We start from the raw sequence: 24947 nt of genomic DNA, 5'->3' as shown, positions 1-24947 counted from the left end.
TCACCAATGGAGATTTTTATTTCACAACTTCACAATACGAATAACACTTCCCAATATCAAAAAAGTAAAACCTTTGTTAGTTGTGGATTTGACACAAAAACTTTATATCAGCATCGTCATTGACTACATGATATTTGGCATGGGGGTTGAAATGAAATATTTTGACGATGAATCGTTCAAATAAAAATAGTCCCAACATCCTCAAATTTTTTGAAAATTGTATCATTATGAATCCCTATCGATCGGTTAGCTTAATTGCTGTTGATATCGATTTGATAAAAACCAGTAAACAAATATTTTTCTCATTTGGAGTACTCAGAGGTGGAAAAGTTTACTTTTTCTGTTGTTGGGTTCACAAACTGATATTTTAAATAATTAGAGCGGGAGCTGTTTGTTAAGGGCGATAGTATAGATTTTGAGAGATGGTGTAAAATAACTCAACAAAGCAATAGTGATAAACGTTGATACACAAATGAATATTCAATCAATAACAACAAGTAAAAAGAAAACAGGGAACATTATAAGCAAAGTCTTAGAAATTTACCATCAGATTATATAAACAAATCCTGTCAACTTATAAAATATTTTGTAAAAATTGGAAGTTACATGCAGGGCATAAATCATCTTTAAAAAATTCTAAATTCATACAATATTGTATGTGAAAATTCGTGCATGTTACATTCTACACGTACCAAAAATCTGGCAGTGCAACTAATGCAAGTGTCGCCTCGCCTCTATCCTATCCTTTATTTATACAGGTCGATTATATTCCATTTAAGCCCAAATAGTTTTTGTCCATTCTCATGAATGTGGTGATAATCATTAAATAGGGCTATAACGGAAACTTTATTCAAACTGTTGTACTTACTCTTCCTCATTGATCATATCGTTGATGGATATTTTTATTTCACAATCACAACACAACTGCACAATACGAATAACACTTCACAACATCGAAAAAGTAAAACCTGTGTTGGCTGTGAATTTGACACAATAACTTTAATATATGAGCATCGTCATTGATTACGTGACATTTAGAATTTTACGTGTGGTTGACCCAATATACCGTGTTTTTCCCAAAATAGCCTGAATTTTAAAAATGATTTCAACATGAGCCCTTTCCCTAAAATAAGACCTAGTCGACAGCGCCATTTTTTTGACTTAGTCGATAGCAAGAAATCTCTTCTATACGTTTTAAATGAAAAATAGCAGTTATTTTAAATGAAATCGTGTTATTTATAGATAAATGGACATTGGTTTTTATATTTAGTATATTTAAAAATCTCGTAATGTTCTATTTTGTATACTTGTTTTTAATAAATGAAAATAAAAGACAATCCGGCTTGCTCATTACTTACTTGTTTCCCCAAAATAAGAAGGGGTCTTATTTTGGGGAAACAAGTAAGTAATGAGCAAGCCGCTTTCAAAAAATTCAGTAGCAGACTCACAACTTGGCATTGCAAATATGTGAAACGTTAAGATACAAAATAAACCTTGTCACGAATTTTTAATTGTCACTTTCCTCAGTAATATACAACTAGTGGACATAATACAATACAGATTGAACACAATACAATGTTTCGTATATACCGAGCAAAAGTTATCACTTTCAATCGAAAAATAATTTTATTGTAAGTTCACAACTTAGAATTGTCACATTTGTAAGCATGTAAAACGTTTGAATTGCAAAAAAAACCTTGCCAAAAAAAATGTCATCTTGAGTCATAGTTAACTCTTTTATCTTCTTCTTTACCTCTTTATCATTACTTGTTCTGAAACGAGAACGACATCTTCAGAGTGGGGTGAAAACTTTTTAATATTTTTTATATTAATAAAAGATGTACTCTGGTTAACATTGCGAAAGAATAAAATTCAGAAAATTTTTACTTCATTTCACTTTTTTCACAATCAACTAGCAGTTGCTGGAATTGAAGCTCAACATTTGAAACTCGGATGGATCATTCGATTTGATGAATTGGGTTCAGATCATGGTAGGCAACACTAAAATGAACTAATCAAATGGTCCATAAACACAAATAAACCGGCAGATACCGGTCAAAATCTTGCAACTCCCATATTTTCCCTTCTGCCTTCTTTATATTTTCAAGCATGTAATCTTCACATCAAAAATGATTCCTTTTTTACTATAAGAGTACACAATTAAAATGCACTCAATAAATCAATATTTTATTTGAGTCTTTTGTTTACTTACAAGTTTGATGGACATCATTGCTTTCTTGTAGACTCCTGTAAAATATTAATTGTCACTTGGATGTTAAGTTCAATTGCAGCTTTGATTTTAAACAAGTCTCTAGTCGAGCGTTTCTCTATTATTTTTTGTCCTGAAACACCTACGTTTTTTTTTATCTCGCCCCGCAGAATTTAGAAGATAAAATTAATAACAGAAAAAATGTGTAATGAATTTACTTTATGGATCAACTTGCAAAACAAGCTTATCACGACATCTTTTGAGGCTTCCAGCAATTTGCCAGCAACCATTAAAAATGAAATACACGGAAACAGCCTTAGGTAAAATGTTAACTTGACAATTAACAAACGAGAATATCGGTCAGAGACCGAAGACTTATCGATCGAAAGTTAGGGGATCCCAAAACAGCGCTCTTACTCTATAGTGACACCTTGTGTCCCATCAATAATTAATTAATAACTCTCTAATTATACGAAATAATCAATAGGCTTCTGGTACGACATATGATGAATGCACATGCAAAATCTGGAGCAGATTCAATCTCGCTTTCGTGAGATATCGCGTGCATCTAACAAACAAACAAACAGACAGACAAATAAATACCTATACCAAATAAATATCAACATACTTACCGATTAAAATCGATAAGTAATTAGGTCGACCGTTGAGAATATTGAACGATTGACGGAAATGACATGCATACCTTGTGTATATAGTCAAACCGTTAGATTTGCTCGTGCTGGTGCATGCGGGTATAAAATCGTGTCTTACAAAACTTTTGGTTGGATTGTCTATCCTCACAAATGTTGAAATTAGGGATGATTGAGGAAATATGAATAGGTTCAAAATATGAATAGGTTACAGTACAATCCCATAAATTATAGTTGAAGTAGATAAGATAATTTATTTCGACTCCCTAATCAGCACAAACAGCGATAGAACGATTGATAAAAACAAATAAATAAGAACTGATTATGAAATCCGAAAAGTTGACAATACCTTGGATGGGGTTTAAAACGTACAGAATATAAGATGGAAAGTATTGCCAAAAAGAAGTGGTGCGAGTTTACTCACCTAAAACTATTGAATCAAATTATACACACTCGCACACACACAACCATAGGGGATTAATAAAATTAGATAAAAAAGAGAAGACTCAGATGAATTATATGGTAACAAAATTATATGGCAACAAAGTATGCACGATTTCTCTAGTATGAGTCCAATTAGTGTTTTCTATGCCAACTCTCACAATGATTTTGCAATGTCGTATTCTACCTTAATGGAAAATTATAATAAACAGACTGTATAGGAAGTGCAAGCTAGTTGTGAAATAAAACCAAAAGGAACGTTACTGCGTTGCCGACATACCCATGCCTGCATGAATATCATCTCTGTTAGCTCCCCTGGACGCTATGTCAGCATACACTGCTGTTCCCGTTAGTTTGACTTGGAAACACTGAATACCGTTCTTCGTGCCTACATAATACCTGCAAAATTCGAAACAAGGCATGCTATAGATTGGCACTCTGCTTGACGTACAATCTTACTGCGTTTAGGCTTCGTATTAATGCGATACAAATATGGTGTAAGAAGCGTGAAGTCATGGCTTTCTCAAACATATAATAATACAAATAACGGATCTGTGAATACTTGGTTCATTCCACAAAAAGTAACATGAATACGACTAACCGCCGTAACCTGCTTTGGAATGGTTTGCATAACTTAAGCAATATTGTCGCTATTGGACACGAAATGCACTATGAATCGTTTGTATTTTTTTCGTGTTTGTGAGAAAAACAATCGCTATTCTCATCAACTACTAGACCGGGGGTCGGCCACCTACGGAACGCGGGCCAGATCCGACGCGCAGAGTAAAATAAAGCGCGAGGAGTTGAATATATTCTGGACGTAACTTTATTGTGAGATATGTGTAGACTAAATTATCGTTTAACCTAAGCATTTAGTGAACAGCTACTAGTTACTCGTTTAACGAGACTACAATTTAATTGTAATTACACAAATGGCAAAACTCACAAAAGTTAATGCTGAGTGCAGAGGGTTCAATGGAGCAGAAAGTATTCGAATAGGGCTTTTTGAGATGCAATGCAATAAGAAAATAAAATCCATAGACTGGTTTCAGACATAAAAAAAATAAAGTTTCTGCTGCTGCCTATGCAGATACAAAACAATTTTGTCTTACCACCAACCAGAACCTCCGGTGCTAGCGCAGGTTCCTCCCGTGGCTACAAACTGCGCTCCATCGTGTTGCGAGAAATCACCTGCTCCGATCTGAAAGACAAACAAGAGAGGGTCACAATTAGACTACCGTTACCATACCGCAGTGTTCACCATTTCACCGAACCTTTCGCTAACGCGAAGGCGGAACCGCCACAAGGTGCGAACTTTTTAATTTTTGTGACGTCATTGCACACAAAGAACGAATCCCAAGGATCTCACATAAGATTTTGGAAATGATTAAATATAATAGCCTTCGAAATATACAATTTTCAGTCACTTTTTTTATACGGTAACAACAAGATGAAAAATACTAAAAAAATTATTATAAGAAAATAATCCATAGATTCAATTCGTGGCTAAGAAAGCAAATCGCTTGAACGCTACAAAATCTCATTGTCTGGTCTAAAATAAAATGCTTTTCAGATCTAGTCTGGGATCAGTCACGAACAGTGAGCAGACATTCAAATGAAGTCTGCCATTCACATGTTATTTATTGAAGAGTGGGTTATAGAAACAACGGCGCTCCAGAAGTATGTGTATCAATATAGAGGTAACTAATTTTGTTGTGTAAATGGACTGAAACCCACGGGTAGGGGGATATTCACATGACTAACAAAAGCAGTCTCCAAATTCGTATTAGAATTAAAAAATAGGAAAATCAGAATAAAATTATGGCTTAACCCTATTGTGGTACACATACTACGGGAGTACCACACCAACCGGGACGGAGATCGATCTGACCTTTCGTTTTGTATGAAAATGTTCGTATGATAGAAGCATCTAATTGTACTGAACTCACACAAATACCCGTTTAGTTGTTATTCATCCGACACAGAAATGGACTTATTTTCCACTAATTACAAATATAATCACCAAAGAAACAGTGAACTCACCAAAGTATTGGATTCGGTTTTATCAAATTTTCCAATAGTCAGTTTATACATGGACGCTTCGTCTCCCACTCTGAATGATCTGAAACAATAAAGCATATCATTTGGCAGAGTCTGAATTTCAAGTAAAATAGCAAATGCATTGTGTTTAGACTAATCATTCATTTTAAACTGTCAATACCAAAACTATTTTACCTACTTTTTTGTATTAATGATTATTTTTTCGGTTGACCAAATAATATATCCCTCCCAATCAATCGGGTATTGAAGAGTTTAACACATTCCTCTACTTTGCAGCTTAGATATGTTATATAAGTCAGCTTTTAAAACCACTTCATGATAAGCTGAAATTCTCTCAAAAAACTAATAAGCTACTTGTCTGATTTGATAATTTTACTGGGTTTAAATCACAAGCAGAACGAGCGATGCACAAATATACTGCACAAGCCAGTATCAGGATTTCCGCTGATAGTTGAAACCCAGAACTCAAGCACCCGGCGATTTTTTTTGTTTATGCCGTTGATGGGCGCTAGATGATTCCAGCACTTCTTTCCAATTTTTTTTTTGGTCTTTTCTGCCGCCTTGTTTTCTTTCATATTCCCGCACGTTTTGGTAGTTTTCTTGATGACTCCAACAGCAACGTAGCCATTCGCGTACATAAATTTGAGCATAACTCTACAGTCTTTATGAAATACTTTGCCACAAACAATGTTCAATACTGAATAGACAATTAAACACTGATACGAAGACCGAGATAACTGATTTAAGAAATTACGTATAGTTTTTGAGTTATCAGAAGCTTGAACGAGTGGGAAATCATGATTTTTAATTTCTACATTAACGCTAGAAGTGTATAGCCATGGAGCTCAGTCAATTAAACTTACTCGTAAACTTGAGTTATCACAGTCCCGATTTTTGGTGTAAGTTCGATTTTGAGTTTGTAATTCCCGTATGAGGTAATCTTATGCATATTATCCAAACCTTTGATACAAGAAGAATATATTACAAACGAACATATTCATTGCACGTCTGTGTCCTATGGACTATAGCGAGGTAACAAGTCAAATAACGTATATTAATAAAACAGTTACAAAAAGCTACAATTTACCGCTTCACTGCTAAAATGTCAAGCAGATGAAGCTATATTCGTGTTTCAAATTTATCAATATTTAGTTCTTTTATAAACCTCTTTTTAACAAGAGAGCTATGCTCAAATATATGGACACGTAGAGTCACATAATTTTGATGACGTCATAGCGAAAAAAAAAGTAATAGCCTTCTGGAGAAAATTTTTATCTTTAACCACTGAAAATTTCAAAGCAATTGGTCCAGTATTCGAAAAGAAAAGCGACTTTTTAAAAACGTGTCAAAGAACAACAACAACAACATAATATTGAAACGATCGTTATGTCCACTACGTGTCCAATAATTCTAACTAAGTTTGTCGCATCCAACAAATTATCGTTTAGTTGAAATACAATCCGTATTTACTGTAGTCTTTGTAAAATGAAATGTATAAATAGTTTTCAACATACGAGTGGCTGTACAAAAATGAACTTTTAGATGAAGTTCAAGACCTTGCCTTGAGCAAATTTATAAAGCAATCATGAACTTCTTCAAAACGTAATTTTTTATGGTAGTGTTCAAAAGCTATTTTGTACTGATAATATTTACCAATCCAGTAGTTATCTTCAGCGGGCTTTCCTACATCCGTTTGGTACAGTTCTAATGTAAAATCCCTAAAGAAGTCAGGATTTGGCTCATATCTCATCAGAACCTGAATACATCGCATTTTGATATAGAAAACAAACTCTGATTTGAAATAAGAAGTTTATAGTAAAACAGTAAATTTATTGACATTCTGTATTCCTCAAAATTAAATTGCTTGAATTATTACCTAGGTCCAACATATTTATCTTCAGCCAGTTGTACGACCGAAGATGATCATAAGTTCGGATGAGAGATGCGCAATAGGCATGTGAAAGACACAGATGTATTTTAAAATTATTAATATATGAATAACAAAACAAATAACAACAATCGTACCAGCCAACCCTTGTGATTTGAGCAGTAGACTTCTATGCCAGAGAGAAAGGCTGGCAATGTCAGTTTGTAAACCGCCCCTTCCTTGTTAGTATCCCAGGTCAAAGCATTTCCATATCGGGTCTCGTCACAGCTTTGTGCTAAATCGTTTTTATTCACCTCTGCAAAACAAAGAACCAATGCGAATAAAAATTATGTGCTATCTAATTTATTCGAACATGAGAGACTTTTCGGTACGTCTCTATACCCTTGACTACTTCCCTACTTGTATTGCAAATGATCGTATGAATTGTTTTCCTAATTGTAGTCGTCTTGTACTTGATTGGTGTGATCTTTTGCAGCAGAAAATCTCTTTTTCTGCAACTAATGAGTCAATCGATTTACTATTTTTAGTAGCTTAAGGCGTGAGTTGTCGTCAGAAGAATATTCGGAATTTTTCCCTCCTATGAGATCCATCACTCCATCGAAATTTTCGACGTTTTGTTTTAATTACCAAAAACACAGTTTTTGTTCTCTCACGCGTGATCATCTACTTGACAACTTCCTTCGTTTTAGAAATCGATGCTCAATCACCTTTCAGTCTCGCATGCAGTGTTGCCATATTGGCTTCTTTAACGCCAAATTTGCCATTTTTGGCTTTTTTCAAACGCGTTTGGCGTCAGAATTTCCGTTTGGCTTTTTGGCGTTTTTTTTTTTTGGCTTTTTTCAAGTCTATTCTAGTGTCTATTATTAAAATCATATGAAATACAATATTTAGTGTTCAACAACTGAACAATAGCCTATTACCTGTACTTAGCTACTTAACATCAGGCTTTCCTGGAGCCTCTATTCCCTTGTTTGTTACATTTACTCTTAACCATACCAAATAAGAAATATTTGCAGTTTCTGCAGCTGCTCAGACAGATGTTCAAGCGGGGTTGTAAGCATTACCTTTTTTTTATAGTTTTGCGTGTTATTTGTCAGTTTTTGACTCTGTTTCCAAAAATTAATTGTATAACTCAATTTTCATTATGCCTGGTATGGTTTATGTGAGCTCTAGTTTAATTCTGCAATTGCAGTAATCAAAATTTACTCTCACGAACGATGTGATTAACTACGCTAAAATTACTGAATTAGATATCAGTGGTCCACCTGTGAGGGGCACGGCGTTAGATAATATTTTAATAAAATTGATGATTTATAAATTTAAAAAGTGAAATTTTTTCTATAGTAAGATACAATATAGGGAGAATTTTTTAAGATATATTACAAGTTTAAGTAGAAACATGTAGGTATATTACACGCTGAAGAGGCACCCTGTCTTGTATATATTGAATGGTAAAATAAATCTGTCTACTTGATATTTATTTCACCTTCTACAGTTCTATAGGAACTTTACTTTCTATTTGTGTGCCTCACTGAATGGCATGATAGCTTTACGTCTTTAACATCATCAATACGTTGCCAAGGGCTTAAAATCTGACTAATCATGGGGCTTTTCTACTTGGTAAATTGTTGGCTTTTCCTGGCTTTTTTTGTGTCTTGATTTGGCTTTTTTTGATCGCTGGGATCTGGCAACCCTGCGCGCAGGCTACCGGTACTGCAATTAGTTGTTGAACTTCCGTGATATATATTCGAGATAGGCTCTTCCACTACAAACATTTGGTTTAGATAATAGATACTATTTCAACAAAATATTATTTATTTTCATTTTAATTCTATTAGTAGGCTTGCGAGTGAACAGAGCTATGTTATTTGACGATTCTACGTATAAAAAAAAACACTCGTCATCATTTTTTAAATCTAATATTACAAATAAATTAATTCTTGTTTTATAATTGCTCACCTTCGAATTTGCTACCAACAGCTGTTCCGAAATCTGAAAATTTAAATTAATTTCGAAATGTTTGTTCGCGATATTTTACGAAATTGATTTTTTACAAAAATTTGGGTCGCTTGAAAAGACGTTTGGAATCACTGGTCTAGTATAGTTATAAGGAAAAGTAAATTTTGATTTATTCAAAAAATATCAACAATTCCATCAAGTGAATCATAGGTCTATCATTGTCCAATATATCTAATAAAAAAATAATTTACTAAGAGGAAATAACCAATCACCAAGAGAAGATGCGAATTAAATATAAGAGCTATATTGCAGCTAGAAAATATCAAAGTTTCAGTAATTTGCCATGCAATGTCATCACTCGAGTACAATATTTACTACGATAGTAAGCACGATATGCATTTCCTTTGTACGATCTGAATCTGACCCAATCAACAAATTTGAAAATATTACAGAATTTGTTGTGTTCAATTTTTTGCGAATTGTCAGTTGCATTAAAAATATTCTGAGATTATCAAAGTTGAAGGGAAAAGTGAACTTTGACTTTCTTTCAAAAATATCCACAATTCTACTAAATTATCTATATGTCTACCGCTGTCCAATGGTAATTTAGTGGGAAGAAATTTTCAGTCAACATGAGGACGATAAAGAGATTGTTATGCCGATATAAGTGTGAGAACCTTGCTGCAATGGTAAAACATCAAAATTACGTGAATTTCTAATGCAATGTCATCACTTAGACAATATCCGCGTCCTTTGGTAAGTACTAATAGCATTTGGCTCTTATCGGGGAAATTCAAAAATATTACACTCATTTTGTTTATTCAAATTTTCACTATTTCACAGATATTCACTATAATTTAGAATTATCTAAGATTTAGCAGTCGCTTCATATAGTAAATAGATATAGATAAACTTTGAATACCTGCTAAAGCTGACGTCATGTCTTTTTTGAATGCTGAAATAAAATGACGAATGCATATAATCAGTGAAATTATGATTGGGATTCTAACATTGACAAAAACCGAGCAATAGCAGACCATTCCCACGCTGCAGATACTTATTTCAACGTAGCATCATTAAGCATTTTTATTTTCAATTGCAAGGGATAATTCGCGCAAGAATGATCTCTTTCTGATAATAGACACCAGGCGTATTGATTTGCATTAATAAGCAATCGATGACGTAAATAGTATTAGTAAAACTACATAACAAATGAAGCTGGTGGTCAAGTGAAAGGAAAAATCATAAGTAAATATACGATAAAAAATTTTCCTAGCTCATTAGCTAATTCTATGTTAAGAGAACGGTTACAAAAGAATATTACAAAACCGTATCCTATTTATGCTCACCATTCCATTTTGTGTCATAGTCGTTTGCCATTGGAGTCATCACTATAAAATGTGGTTTAGTTAGAATTGGAGCAGAAAAAACGCAAATGTTTAGTGCTTGCAAGTTTGTACAAAATAGGATTTGGGTTCCTCAAGTGGTAGTAGTAATATATAAGTGGTGACACTGACTATATAACGGGGAAGAAACATGTTTTCCGCAAAACGTAAGCAAACAAATTTAGTTGACGAACCACCGTTTTTCATGAAAACCTACTGGCTATTTAAAAAAATACAGAAAGTTTAGTAAAACAAAGTCCTTTATAATGTCCATGAAATAAGCTTAGTGTGGCGGCATTTTAATATTTGAGAAGGTTATTTGAATGGTTAGCCATACTTACCTGTAGCTAGTTCTTTTTTCAGTTCACGATCGGTGTCTGTGAAAACAAGCGGATATTAAAGTTAATTCTACATCAGAAGATAGGACCTTGAACTAGATTTATCTTCCTATTTTAAAACTTCTATAACTAAATAACTTCTATAACTTAATAAAATAAACAGGAAATGTTGAATCACATTTCAAAGGTTGCGGTTAAGTCGGGAACAAAAACTAACTATTGAGGATATAAGTCATGTAATGAATTCAAAGTCCATAAAGTGTATTTTTCGCTAAATATTATTATCATTATACATTATTATATTTATAAGTATCGTATACATCTACAAATACTCCATGGCTTCCAACTCGCGTTACCAACGCTTTGTAGAATTATGAAATAACTCACCTTCGAGCGCTTTTACTGTTTGGTTTTTGTAATCTAAAAAATGTTTACAAAACTTTATAATTTTTGATCGATATAAGAAAAAAATTTAGTGCCGTGGAAATAGAAAAATGCTTGTTCCAACTCATGATACTGAACCATTAAAATTTTTATCTCTACTGCAACTCACGACTCCGGTTAACCAAAATGGCTCCGACTACAACATCTTCAGGACCGAGGAGATGAATAAATGCTATATCCAACTCACGATACTAAACCATTAAAATTTGACCTGGCTAAGACTCACAACTCCGGATAACAAAGATATGAACCCCACTGCAACATCAGCAAATATATCTAAATACAAATCTAGACTATGACTAGTATACGCCACGTAGACTTTTACAACGGTACACGTTAGGTACTCTCGTAGTGTGTGTACCAGGTTAGGGTAGAGTTATAATTTTAGTTCTATTACAAGTTCGGGGACTGTCTGTGATAGCCAAGTGAATATCCACCTGTCCATAGGTTTCAGTCCCTTTACACAATTTGATGTAAAATAGGCGAACAGAATTAGTTACTCCAATATTGGTACACACAGGAGCGGCGCCCGTTAACTAACGAAGTAAACGCAAATCATATTTACCTCCCATTTCACCGGTTACGTCAAGAACTTTGGCTGCGAAAACAAGAATTTATTCAGTGTTCATTTTGACACATTTTCAATTCGAAACATAAAAAAGCACCCAGAAATGTTGACTGCCGTAATGTAACACAAATAAACACTGCTTATTACAAGCAGTTGTATACATATAATATTTATTTGTCGACATGAATTTCTGTTAATTTAGTATCCTGATTTGCAAATAATTTTATTTATATTCCACCATGAGCAAAAAAGTTATGATTCTGATGATAAAACATTCCATGCTTCTGAAAGAATAACAAAGTAACACAAATGAACACTGCATATTATACTGATCTCATCGCTATGAATATTATTATTAATTCCCTTTTATCTAGTTTTCGTCATTTCTTTCATCCCGATTAGTGTATAGTTCCATTTACACTTACAAAAACGATGACTTGGTGTAAAAGGACTAGACTAGACTTATTATGGCAATAAAAACACTCTTGGTATTTGTAAAAATAAATCAAACGATACACAGATGACAAACATATCTTTTTTTTATGTGGAAGCAAGAAATTTGAGGCGCAAAAACACATAATGGACAAGCAACTTTTGAAAAAATAATTCACAAATATTCGATGATATGCAGATGACTTTTCAGGTGTTTCCTCCAGTTGGCACCAACAAATTTAATGAGTATGAACTTAAGATGACTTTTGAAAACATGTTAAGAATGATGGGTTAATAGTGGAGCATCGGGAAGATAATTGATAACAGAATGGCCCGAACCATCATTGTCTACAGATTCGTTTAAAGATATCACTCACCCAAAATTTTCTTTTTAATCGCTTTTAATTTCTCTGTAATAGAAATAAATTCAACGTATTTTTTTAGATTAAAGTTAAGTTAAATAATAATTGCATTGCTAAACACGAAATTGTAAAAATATCATCGAATAAGCATCAATAATATCTCTATCTTCCAAGTTCTATGATAATTTAAAAATTTTATTTCGAATACGTGTGCTTTGAAAACATAGGTTTATATCCTTATACTTAAGATTTTCTACAATTCTTTTTGGGTTATGCAAGTCATATGCCATATTTAGCAATACATACCCGGAAAAGTCTTCTTAATATTCGCTTCAATTTCTGACAAAAATTGTTATATTTGAGATTGAGTGATAAAAAGGATCAAATAAACAACACGTATTTTATAACATGGTATGTATAAATTTCAAGATTTAATCCGTCGTTATCTAACCTAATACTAGAACGAGGTTAGTTGGAAATTTATAGAAATCTGGTATATAAGCAAAGAGACAATTTTCATGTATTACAACTTCTTTAGTTATATAAGTGTTTATTTATTGTGAAGTTTCGAGTACCATAAAAAAATACACATCAAAAAGAATATATGAAAGCATTCACCCGTGGTAACGTTTGCTACGTCATGCATCGCTTCTGTTAATAAAAACGAAAATTAGAGAAGTAGTTTCCGACAGAAACTGTTTACAATTATTGAGTCTTGCATGCAAAACAATTTGACTACATGCCCATAACTTCAAATCCTTACCAATTCATGTTTTTCAGCATAACTAGGTAATTATGGCCGGTCGGTGTTTTCAGCGCTTGGGCGGTGTGACTTAGTGAGACATAATATATTTTGTGACTGGGAAAACCATTGAATTCAGATAATGTGTTAAAATATTCGATTACGGTCCAATTTCAAATGAATAAATGCAAGGTAAATATGACGTCAGGTCCCAGCTGAATGCCATTATTACGTTCATATTCCATGATTTATCAATTAATTCTTGTTGTGTACTTATAATTTCCGGGTTCACGATCTATTCATCCATTATTAGGAATATTGACAAAATACTCACTATCAATTGAATTCTGAAGAATTTTGTCTTGTGCTGAAATTAATTGATTGAAAATAAAACAAAATGTGATAACTTACCTAAAAGTGCGAATAAAAAATTTATTAAACAATTCGGTTTGCTATTTTACGGTTGTGACCGCCACAGAGAAGACCGACCTGATTCCCGGATTACAAAATTGCTCGAAAATATGAGTAACGTGATTAGCGCAACTTTCCATGCCAACATTCTATGTTTTCTTGCAAGGCAAACATATAACGTTTTTCCAATAGTAATAATCACAGTAGAACTATTTAACGTAGATTTGAATTTTAAAAAATTCATTTCAAACCAACCTGATTTCCTTTTTCCCAGACTTTTTTCAATCCCTGTGTTATAAAATTTTTTAATTGAAAAACCATGAAAAATCAAAAATAAAGATATTTGAAAATATTCAAAAGTAAAATTTAAACTATGTTGTCGGAATCGACTAATGCAGAATATGCATAGTGTCTCAATTCATTAAAATCTCCAAAATATAATGCAAACAACAGAGTTCAAAACAGATAAAACTTTGAGTAAATTGTCGTTTTCTATGTGAATAATCAATTTCACTTTAAAAGGCTTGAAGAATGTATTACATTTAGATAACAAAAATATATTACATTTATTGTTAAGCGTTCAAGGGCCGCCTTGAAGTTCTCTGGTGCCGCATGCGGCCCCCGGGCCGCGAGTTTGACACCCATGGGTTATACGACCTATATTTTGGCAGCACTTACTGTCTGTCGTAGAATTGATTGTATTCTTGAAAGCTGTGACAAAATATCAAACATTAGTTAATTTTACTCGACGAATTAAAGACAGTCAAACTGGGTGTAGATGTTACGACTTCCTCTCTCCCTTTCATGAGGGCACGGTGACCGAACGGTAAATGATGAGACTCAATTGTGTTGACATCAGGTTCAAATCCCATACCCGCCATCTAGGGCGCAACGGGTTGGGTAGACAATGCCGAACCGGAAAGATTCCATTGCTAACATGTCGTCAGATATCAGCTTGCATAATACCATTATTTCAGAGCAAAAGACATAAATGAACGCGGAATCGGAAAAGATCTAAACTGGTTACATAGTTAGGTCGCACTTCATGACGTTGTATCAATTAAATAACATACTGACCCAATACTTTCTGATTGACTTTCAACGCTTCTCCTGTTAAAATTGAACATTTTCTAACTTTAATATGTATAGTAATAAAATAAGGGAAAACCACAATTATATAGACGACGTTGCTTTTTATTTCAACTACCGTTAAAACTAGTAGATATCTGCCAGTGTACAGCGTTGTTCAGAGTTCGTAAACAATTTCGCAAAGTACAACCAGAAAATTCCGATTGAACTACTCACCAGCTATGCTGGCTCTCATATCGGTCAGAAAACCTGCAAAATATTTCAAAATGAAGTCGATGTTTATATTCTTCAAAGAGATATGGAATGGCAATACTGTCGACCATAGGGTTGAAAATGAGATAATTCCCAGACCAACCCATACGTAATGCTATAGTAATATAAATATCCTATATACAGCCCATATATATTATACGATGAACGGGGTTGCACCAGAGATACAGGATCTACAACATTAAGCAAAGTTAACTGGAATAAATTAAATACGTTTAGATTGTATAGGCTACGTTTTGGATGAATTATAGTTAGAAATATGTTGCACAACAAAATAATGTTAAATTGAATTTCTAATGTTCATATGTCTTTAAGTTAATCGCCGAAATTCAACAGAAAAAAGCATTTTTCTCATAAACCTATCTACATTTACTCACCCAACATGTTGCCCTCAATGTTACCGTAAAAGCCTGTTTGAAATAAAACTAATAGTTTGACAAGTAAAAGACTGCAATACTGTAAATTTGGCCTCAAATATCACAATAATCTCGTGTCTATTGTTATGTGTTTAAGTATTTAGTACCGCGATAATTTGTCAGCATATTTGCGTTTTTAGTAAAGCTATAAAAATGATCACAAAGCTTAAAGTATTCGTATTGTATTGAGACAGTCTTACCCCCAATTTGAGCTGTATAGTTGGCGTCCATGTCTGTTTCAATACATAATTGTATTTAACGCGTTATACTGCATTTGATGAAAAATCGATATAGAATAGATTTAGAATTACATACCATTTATTCCTTTATTGACAGCGTCTAAAACTTCTAGATACGGATAAAATATCAATATGTCAACTGTGTGGTTTGGTTTATGATTATTTCTGTTGTATCTCGCATCAAGAATTGTGAGTTCTAGTTCGTTTTAGAGTATAGTCTGACCACGCGGATAAATAAAATTCAATTTCAAAATTAGTTTCGCTTCTATTGGTTGCAAATTATCGAATTTGTTTTTCAGAATCGAGTCTACATCTAATGCATTTTTTTTTATTTTTATTGATCTGCTTCGTCTAGTTTGGTGGACCAGTCAAATTTGATAACACTGAATTATTAAATCTATTGCAATGTATGTTTTGTTATATTATCTCTAACAGCTTACTTTCCATTTTTCCACCAAGTAATTTTCCCTGCTCTGTAAATTAAAAATAATATAAAATATGGATTATTTTATCTCAGTGTTAGGAGGAATGAATGTTTCCTTTGCCTTTGACTATCCCTTCCCTCTGCATCACCATATACACTTGAGTATTGTTTTTCGAAGTGATTTGTATTGACAAGCTAATTTTAATATTCACTTGTTGTGTTGAACTTTTTAAGCCGCCATAAATAAGAAATGATGGCAACAGTTTCTATTTTATTTTATTTTATGGTAGTTGCTCAATGAATCAGAACTAAATTCCGGAGTCAGTTTATATCTAAATTGAAAAACATAACTTGAAATACTCAAAAATACTAGATTGAGAGTTAACGAGTACTGTGATATCTGCCTAAATGTCTGACGAAATTTTGATCAAAAGAAAACTTATTGTCACAAAAATGACGCAGTAGATCTTTGCTTGAACGAATATCCATTGCTAATTATCACATGCAAATATAAATCTTACTTACCTGATGTAGAATTCACCAACTCATTGGTCAATTCTGAAACAAAAGATCATATTCCTAATGTCATCGAGCTATGAAAGCGGCCACTTACAATCCACTTACGTCCCATTTAATAAAAACGCTGGAATTTGGCCCTGTGATTAGACTAGACTTTGTTGGCACAGGCAACAGATTTTGGTGGGTCGCATGCTCCTCACTCAGGGTTTACTAAATTGTTTGATAACCGAAAAAATTCAAGTTTTCATAAATGTAGTGCCTACTTTGTCAGTGGGTTGTAGCTTCTTGTACAAAGACTTGTTTGGAGTGGAAAGAATGACAAATACGTGCACGCAACAACGGCTGTTTATTATTCGATTAATTTTTGATTTAAAATTCAATTTACAATCAAGATTTCATCTTTTTATAAAACATTCGACAATTCTGACGAGCAAAATAACATCATAGTCTGAAATAACATCTTTACCTCTAGTGGCCTCATCTATTTTCATCCCTTGCTCTGGAAAAAGAAAACATGGGTTTTCGTAGTTTTAAAATTTGATAAAATTTACTGCTAGTTAATGATACTGGCTTTTGAAAGGATGCGTTACAGAACTATATAAGAGTATTTGCATTAGAATTTGCGGAACGATCGAATTTGAGCATAAATAATTATCAAATTGCTAAAGACAAATAAAATGACTTTTCATATTTGAACATATTTAATATAAATCCCTTCTCGAAATAATTTGTTCAAATACGGTAACTAGCAATTACTGAGTAGTGCAGAGCAAAGTTGTGGGCGATCACTGAGAAGCAAACGATATAAAATTAAGGTAGGGAAAACTGCGTCAATGTGAGCCGATGGACGTGAGACTTCTACAATCATAAGAAAAATGCGAAATGCAAAATTATAAGTAGATTGGAACTCACTTGTGAAAGAAGTCATTATGCTATCATCAAGAGCTAGAATTAAATTAATCAACATTGTTAAAAAGTTCGCAAATTAATAAAAGCATGCTTTTATTGAAAACAAATGTTCTCGAAATAATCACATACCTGCACAGACTTAAAACGAAGGAGCAAAGCTCAGATATAGACACGGAGTTTAGAGGTCATATAAAATAATCTATATTACTGGTGCGCAACAGGCGTCCCGCGGGCCACAATCCGGCCCGTCAAACTGTTTAGTGTATCCAATTTCTAATTTCTCTCTTCAAGCATAAAATTTTACCTCGACAGTTTATGTTTAAAAAGGCGCTCTCGTGGGTAAAAATATTTTTTTTTTGCTCTTGTGGCTGCGTTTAATCGTTCGCCGTTTGCCCGTGCCTTCATTACTGTAAATTTGGCTAAGCGATAGCCTTTAGCGATGTTTAGCACCAACAACCATTTTTAGCAAATTAACCCATAAGTTCACTCGGTATCAAATAATAACTCACCAGCCAAAGTTGCTGAAGTCTTTTGTTGGTGCTCTAAAGAGAACAGCGAAGGGACAATGAATTATTAAGCCTAAATGTTTGTAATTGAAGATTCGTTTTATATGACGATGCATCGCTCATTCACGCCTTCAGTTGCAAACAAGGGCTGTATATGTAGCCACTGTTATCTATGTCTACGCTCTTGCATGCGTCCGAGTATATTGATTTGTGGCCTCACGTTCCAAATGGCGTCTGTGACAGGGTCTTGATAAAATGAATGCCTAACGTTAGTAAAAGTGGGATTTACCTCTTGCTTGTTGTTCAATAGCGGTCTTGTGTTCTGAAAACATGATAAGTAATTAAATATAAAAATGAATAGGAAAATAATATTAGTTTCTGAATATGAGCAGATTGTGTGACTTTGTTTTAATATAAAACTAATTATTTCAAATACAATTCATTTATTAAATAAACATAAGTTCGTAACTATTGGAATGAATCATTACAATGTTATTGCTTATAATAATACAATCTTATTCGCAATATCAAAGAGAGGAAACTAAGAAAGTAAAAAATTAGTTAAATGTAACATTCCTAAACTGAATTGGTAGCCTTTTTAAATGAAATGAACTGTCCACTATCGAGCATTACATACATACATAGCGAGGTACACATTATTATTCACCGCCATTTTTAGTGTGGAACCGGGAACCTTGGCTACCATTTTTGTAAGTGCTATCTTACATTTCGAACTGCAACTTATTCGGATGATAATACTTTACCCAGTAACTTCAATTTAAATTTAGCTTCTTTTTCTGTAATATAAAAAAGTACAGAGTGTTCATGATGTACTATATTGAAACTAGGAAAAAGAAGTTGCATACGTTTCGTGCAACTGATTGTGGTCATATAAAACTTTTGAAATTGAAATTGAAGAATTTATAGATATAATAAGAATACCGCAAAAAGTTTCATACCATCCATGCGAGCCGCAAGGTTTTTTGAGACATCTGAATAAGAAATAAATTCTAGGAAAATAATGAAATGACAGAGGTTGACATGAACTGAAATCAATGAGTTTAAGGCGTTACATACTGCGCGAGAATCGAATGAAGAGAAAACAATTAAGAATGCTCCGTCAAATAGCAGAGGTTAAATGAACTATTTAATTATAATAATTAATAAATTTAGTAAGATTGGGGCGAATCACTGTACAAATACTTATTATCTTGACTAGAAATCCATCAAATTTTATTCTTTGATATCTTGTACTCCACACATAATTTAAATTTGAGAGAGGGAATTTCAATGGGGAATAAATATCAGATGTTTCGTATTTATATGAAACAGAGACTTACGCTTAACCCTTTCCACCAAACGCTTTCCTGTGAATAATTATTGTTGATAAATATTATGCAATGTGAATCAAGATAGCAAAAAAGAATATATTCATAGTAAAGAATTAGTTTTGTAATATAATTATTTTTGCTTTTCCTGTGCAAACGAATCCGAATTCGGGGCGTATTTGATTTTTCAGCATGCTGGAATCACATGTTGAAAACTTGGGCTTAAGCTAACATAGAATGTAACAAAGCATGAAAATTGAATTCGCATTTGTGTTTAATCAAAATTGGAAAGAGTTCTCTTGGTTTTCATAACCTACAGTTATATTATGTGTTATTGGCTAAAGAAATGAATGTCAAGTGCAGTTATAAAAAAAAATGTAATTCAATAAAAATATTTTACCTGACATTTTTTTCATAATTTCCTTTGTTTGATCTGAAAATATAAAATGATTGCAATTGAAGCAATTTACCTTCGCGGGAGCGGTTAAGTAAGAGTGTTTAATCACATTTTTCTCGCTAAACGCTGCTCTACCAAAAACTTGTCTTGCACTTTAGATTTTCCTGGTTTTCATGTTGTGAATTATATTGTTGCGAACGAACTTACTGTTTATGGCACTGATAACACGCTCTTTCTTCTCTTTGATTCGCTTTTGCATTGCTGGAAAGATTCAAAGAATGGAAGTTCAAATTACTTATACTGTACAGCAAACACACGCTTTTATGCTTCAGTCATGCTGGGATTTATACTTTATTCTGTTGGATTTGTTACTTTTATCAATGACCCAATAAGTGTATGTTTTAGTAGAGTAAATATCGAATACATACTACGCGACGTGGAAGAGTTCGACAATTCGACAATTTGATCTAATACAACAGGCTTTACAAGCAGAGATACTTGGCTACTAAATTGCCAAAACTTCGAAACTAACATTAATGTCCTTCTCTGTTGACACCACTGACGAAAGAAATACCTAATCACAATCAATATTTCTGACATCTTAAGAAACTATTCATTTTACTTTAAAGGGCAAATTTTGTATTTTTTGAGTTATTGTTAGTAATATATCCTTACCGTCAATCTTCTTATTGAGGTCGGCATACATTTCTGTAAATAAAAGTATGAGCTGTAATAAAGCATGTTTAGGTGTGACTAAAACACCCATCCTTGGTAACTGAGAATAAGCTGCGATGAATTATTTGTGTGTGTGTAACTAAAACGCCAATCCTTGGCAACTAAGGATTTTTTTTCACTACGTGAATTTATTTCGTAAACAGCCATATGTAGTAGGTAATACAAGAGGAGGTTTCCCGATTTTAAAGACTTTGAGAATTTCAATAAAATAATACTTTTTCTGAATGCTATTGCGAGTTATCAGTTTACCATGTAATATTTAGAGATGTTAAGCTTCACATATCATTACAGCGTTTCGAGACGGACGGTCTTAATTATAACATAACATATTTTATTTGAGGTAATTAGAGGCTTCAATGACAAAGCACTTGATTGTTTAGTAACGAGAGACATTCCGGGGATAGGATTTTAAAACTGTTACTAAAACTGTCAACAGTAGCACAGAAAATTGTTTCATTTCAATGTCTCATCTGAATCCTTGTTCGGAGCTAAGGTGTGTATATTCCCCGTGGAAAATAATGTAATAAACTTGCTTCGAGCCAATAGTAATAAATATATTATTATAGTAAAATCTAATATAATGAATATTATAGCATTCCACGTATATTAATTACTCTATCAGAGAACAATTCGACAGCGAATATTGCCGACTAGTAAATACACTTTTTCATGATGTAATTCTTACCATTTGCTTTCTCTATGACGGGATCGGGTTCTGCAAACATAAATGGAAAAAATTGAAATGTGAAATGAACAAACGTGAGTTGATTGTGCAGTAGAAAAGTTTGTATATTGAGTATTACTATTATAAAAAGAAAATTATTGGAGATGATATTGCCCAATTGATTATTTCATCACTTCGACGGTTCGGGACCTTGCTTGGGAAAATAAAAATAATCGAAATTGTCAATCAATGGTTCTACGGTATTTTATTTAAAAACAAACGTAAATTATTATTTAGCGACGAAAAAGTTACCAAGAAAAGTAAATATCCGGGGCTAATTCTAGAGTCTGTCCGTCTAAATTCTAAAATATCGTGTCCTATACTTGTCCCACATGTCTCACGATTTACACTGCTACATAGTTTGCTACTTCTACGTAAATCAGTAATCACTTACCTGGAAACGCTGGGGGACCTTAAAATATAAAAAGTATTTCAATAATCCAAATAATTTTACTAATAAAAGCGAAACGCACAAGTGAGTGGAATTGAAAACTGCTACCACGTGAACGTACTTCATTCCATTGTCGAAAAAACGACCGATGGACATATATTTAAAAACAAAAATATACGAGTAAATAAATGCAAACGGCTTAGCTCAAATAAATTTTCATTGCTAGCCACTATAAATTCAAAAAAAAATTTAATCAAAAGCGAAAATCAAGCAAGTTGGTCATTTACCTAAAATACGAAGAAATACCAGAGAAACGCACAGGCAAAAAAGTGTCTATATGGCTCTATTCTAAAAAAAAATTTGGTTTTTCACTACTAACATGTTGAAAGAGATTCAACAGCATACAACAAATTATACAACAAATTAACAAAACGATTCATGGTTTTGTTTTTGGATTAAGCAGTAAAACTCACCGGGCACTTTTCTATCCTTTCCCTGGAAATACAAAAAGTTCGATAATAAGCTTGTATATGTAGAAGAGGAAGAATTAGTTCAACAGACGCAACTTTAGAATCGTGTGTTTATTTCTGCATTAACGTGATACAAATGTATTACGACATTTTTGTGCCATGAGTCAAAACTATACTCAAGTTCCAAATCCAACATAAAAGTGTCCAGCAAAGTATGTGAACGGTATGTGTATGTTTGCAATTTTTACATTTCAGTTGAAAAAGTCTTTTTATTTTTATAATGCACATATAGTACTTCAGCTCGTATTAGAAATCATTCTATTTTTAATATGTTACGGATTCGGCCCATGGGCCGTCTGTTAACGACCTCTGATTTAAGCAAAAGTGAAAAACGTTATTATTCATTTACCTCTACAAATATAAAAACTGCAAATGTGCCGACGAGAGCAGACATCGCAAACACGTAAACTGTGATTGATAGAATCAGTTTCCAGCCTATTTCTGAAAGATTGAAATATTGAATTACGTTAAATGCTGGAACGTTACCTAAAAAATTGCATTCAAGAGCTTCAGTCATGTTAATGCAGAAATATTTCAAGATTGCAGGACATTTCTAAATATGCTTTATATTTAATTGTACGCATTTCATCAGTTGTTCAAAAAATAAGAGAAGAAATTGGTGCCATTAGCAAGAGAAAAGGTTGAAAAAGATGCCAAGTGTAACGATTGAAACAGCGACAAAGATATGAATAATTGACCAAAGTAGGCGGTGGTGATCCGATACTGCACCCACCAAATAAAGTTATTATTGCTCTTTCGGCCTTTTCAAATTAGAGGTGCTCTTTGCATATCAGAGTATAGTAGGAGTGAAAAACGGCATAAAAATATTGCAAAGTCATTTTTTAAATTTCATTTTTTTTATATTTATGTTGTTGCCAATATTTCTTGCTATAATTCTCCAACCTGCAGTAAATTTTCCAAACATTAGTTCACGTTCCATTCTCTGTCTTTTCTTTTTAGGTAGTTTTTGGATTTCTTGTCTCATTGAAGTCTTTTCATTCTCGTGTTTATCGCTTCCATCCAGATCTGTTTCATCCTCATCGGAACTCTGACTTTCATCCGATGAAGCTTGATCTTCTGAAACTCATAGATAATAATAAAATCCGATATCGGGTCTTGGTTTTGGACCTTACTCAATTCAGCAGTCAGTTTCGTCAAGAGTATATTCGCAGAAGTAAGATGTTTCGGAACGGGATATAAAATTACAAATGAATTTTAGAAAAATATGAACTTTATACTCAATATAGCGGGATATAAAATCGAATGAAATTTTGTCAACGGGAAATTCAAAATTTTCAATCATGAATTTATGCTACTCACCGACATCTCGCTCATCAATAATTCCATCTTCACGGGTATTCGTAGCGCTGGTTTCTAAATAATAATTTTTTGGGTTCTTTATTTGAGTATTTTTCACTCGAATTTGGGCATTTATCTGCTTTTGGGGTCGGTATGGTTGCATGAAATACGGAATACGCTCAATTTGTTGGATTAGGGAAATTCAATTCTAGTTGGGAATTCAATAACAGGGGTGGGCAAGGTCTCTATACCAGGGACCAAACATTTTGCCCACCTAGACTGGCGTCCGTGTAAATGTGACAAAAAAAGTTACATTTTATGAACAATATTTACAGTGTTACGAAGGAAAAAGGGGAAAACAATAAGCCTCCTGCAAAAATCCAAATTTTATCGCAATATCAACAATTCCTAGAGCTATTGTGTAACTGAAACATCAAAATTTGGTTTTACTTTGATTGTGGGAGGATCAGGCGGGCCAGATTGAGTCGCCAAGCGGGCCGAATTTGCTCATCTCAGATGCTATTGAAACTTTGAAGGTCGTCCGTAATTCCGCTCACAAATGAGATTCTTTTATTTCTGAATGAGTGCGCGTGACCTGCTTAGCTTCTAGGTAGCCAATGAAATTAGGCTTTATTGTTATCAAGCGTTGAAATAATCTTCTATGAGCTACTACTTTTTTGGTTCAGGCCAAATCTTTCTTAAACAAAAAGTAAAACTCTTTTAATACATATTACATTATTACCTGCTTCCAAACTGCCACGGTTTGAAGGATTCTCATACAAATTTTCTTTTGACATGTCTTTAGTTTTAAAATGCAAACAACGTTGCAAAATACTGAAGCAAAATTTTAAAGTTAATTGATAATATGATATGCGATTTGCAGAGTAGAAACAAATATTAATTTAAAAAGGAATTCTTGAGAGTCGCAATTGCTGAAAACTGACACTGTTGGCCACTGCGAGCAAACTACTATAAGTAAACAACTGCAATCTCGTTGAAAAGTTCCAACTCCGACTTTCGAGAATACTAAATTCTAACAACGTAATATACTTTCTGCCTTTCAAAATTCAAATTCAGTAACGTTTCGCCTAAGACAGATTTATTTTATAATTCATCATATGCGCATAAAATGGCTATTGCACATGCAAATAAATTCATTTTTTCTAATTAAGAAGAACGTTGATGAATGCTTAAAGAACAACAAGAAATTCCAGTTAACGGATGATAATACCGAATAGTTTGCAGTAAAATTTTACTGTCATCAATTATTTGTGCTTGCAA

The 24947-nt window shown here is 33.3% G+C and overlaps 1 protein-coding gene across 4 annotated transcripts; it reads right to left on the bottom strand.

The window, feature by feature from the left end:
• LOC120340027 (uncharacterized) lies at nt 1-24536 on the bottom strand. 4 transcript variants are annotated; one of them, XM_078116282.1, is made up of 44 exons: nt 24409-24536; nt 23688-23741; nt 23271-23450; nt 22717-22808; nt 22311-22332; nt 21841-21858; nt 21408-21437; nt 20663-20695; nt 20195-20248; nt 19991-20023; nt 19603-19629; nt 19222-19254; nt 19027-19059; nt 18552-18584; nt 18266-18298; nt 17760-17792; nt 17314-17346; nt 16854-16886; nt 16345-16377; nt 15981-16013; nt 15866-15898; nt 15627-15659; nt 15196-15228; nt 14968-15000; nt 14569-14601; nt 14146-14178; nt 13814-13846; nt 13356-13388; nt 13044-13076; nt 12753-12785; nt 11941-11973; nt 11319-11351; nt 10935-10970; nt 10558-10599; nt 10131-10163; nt 9209-9241; nt 7387-7544; nt 7015-7117; nt 6225-6321; nt 5344-5422; nt 4413-4501; nt 3565-3699; nt 2213-2247; nt 1-1772 (listed from the first exon to the last, which is right to left on the bottom strand). In XM_078116282.1, coding segments are annotated over exons 1-44 (2133 nt in total). In that variant the 5' UTR covers nt 24464-24536; the 3' UTR covers nt 1-1770. The 4 variants fall into 4 exon arrangements, with proteins under 4 accessions (XP_077972408.1, XP_077972410.1, XP_077972409.1 ...); XM_078116284.1 differs by having other exon boundaries at nt 3581-3699; XM_078116283.1 differs by having other exon boundaries at nt 23271-23444.
• Nucleotides 24537-24947: the final 411 nt, after the last annotated feature.

Source organism: Styela clava, chromosome 9 (assembly GCF_964204865.1).
Source record: "Styela clava chromosome 9, kaStyClav1.hap1.2, whole genome shotgun sequence".
Classification (NCBI taxonomy): Eukaryota; Metazoa; Chordata; class Ascidiacea; order Stolidobranchia; family Styelidae; genus Styela; species Styela clava.
This window is presented reverse-complemented; position numbering and strand designations above follow the sequence as displayed.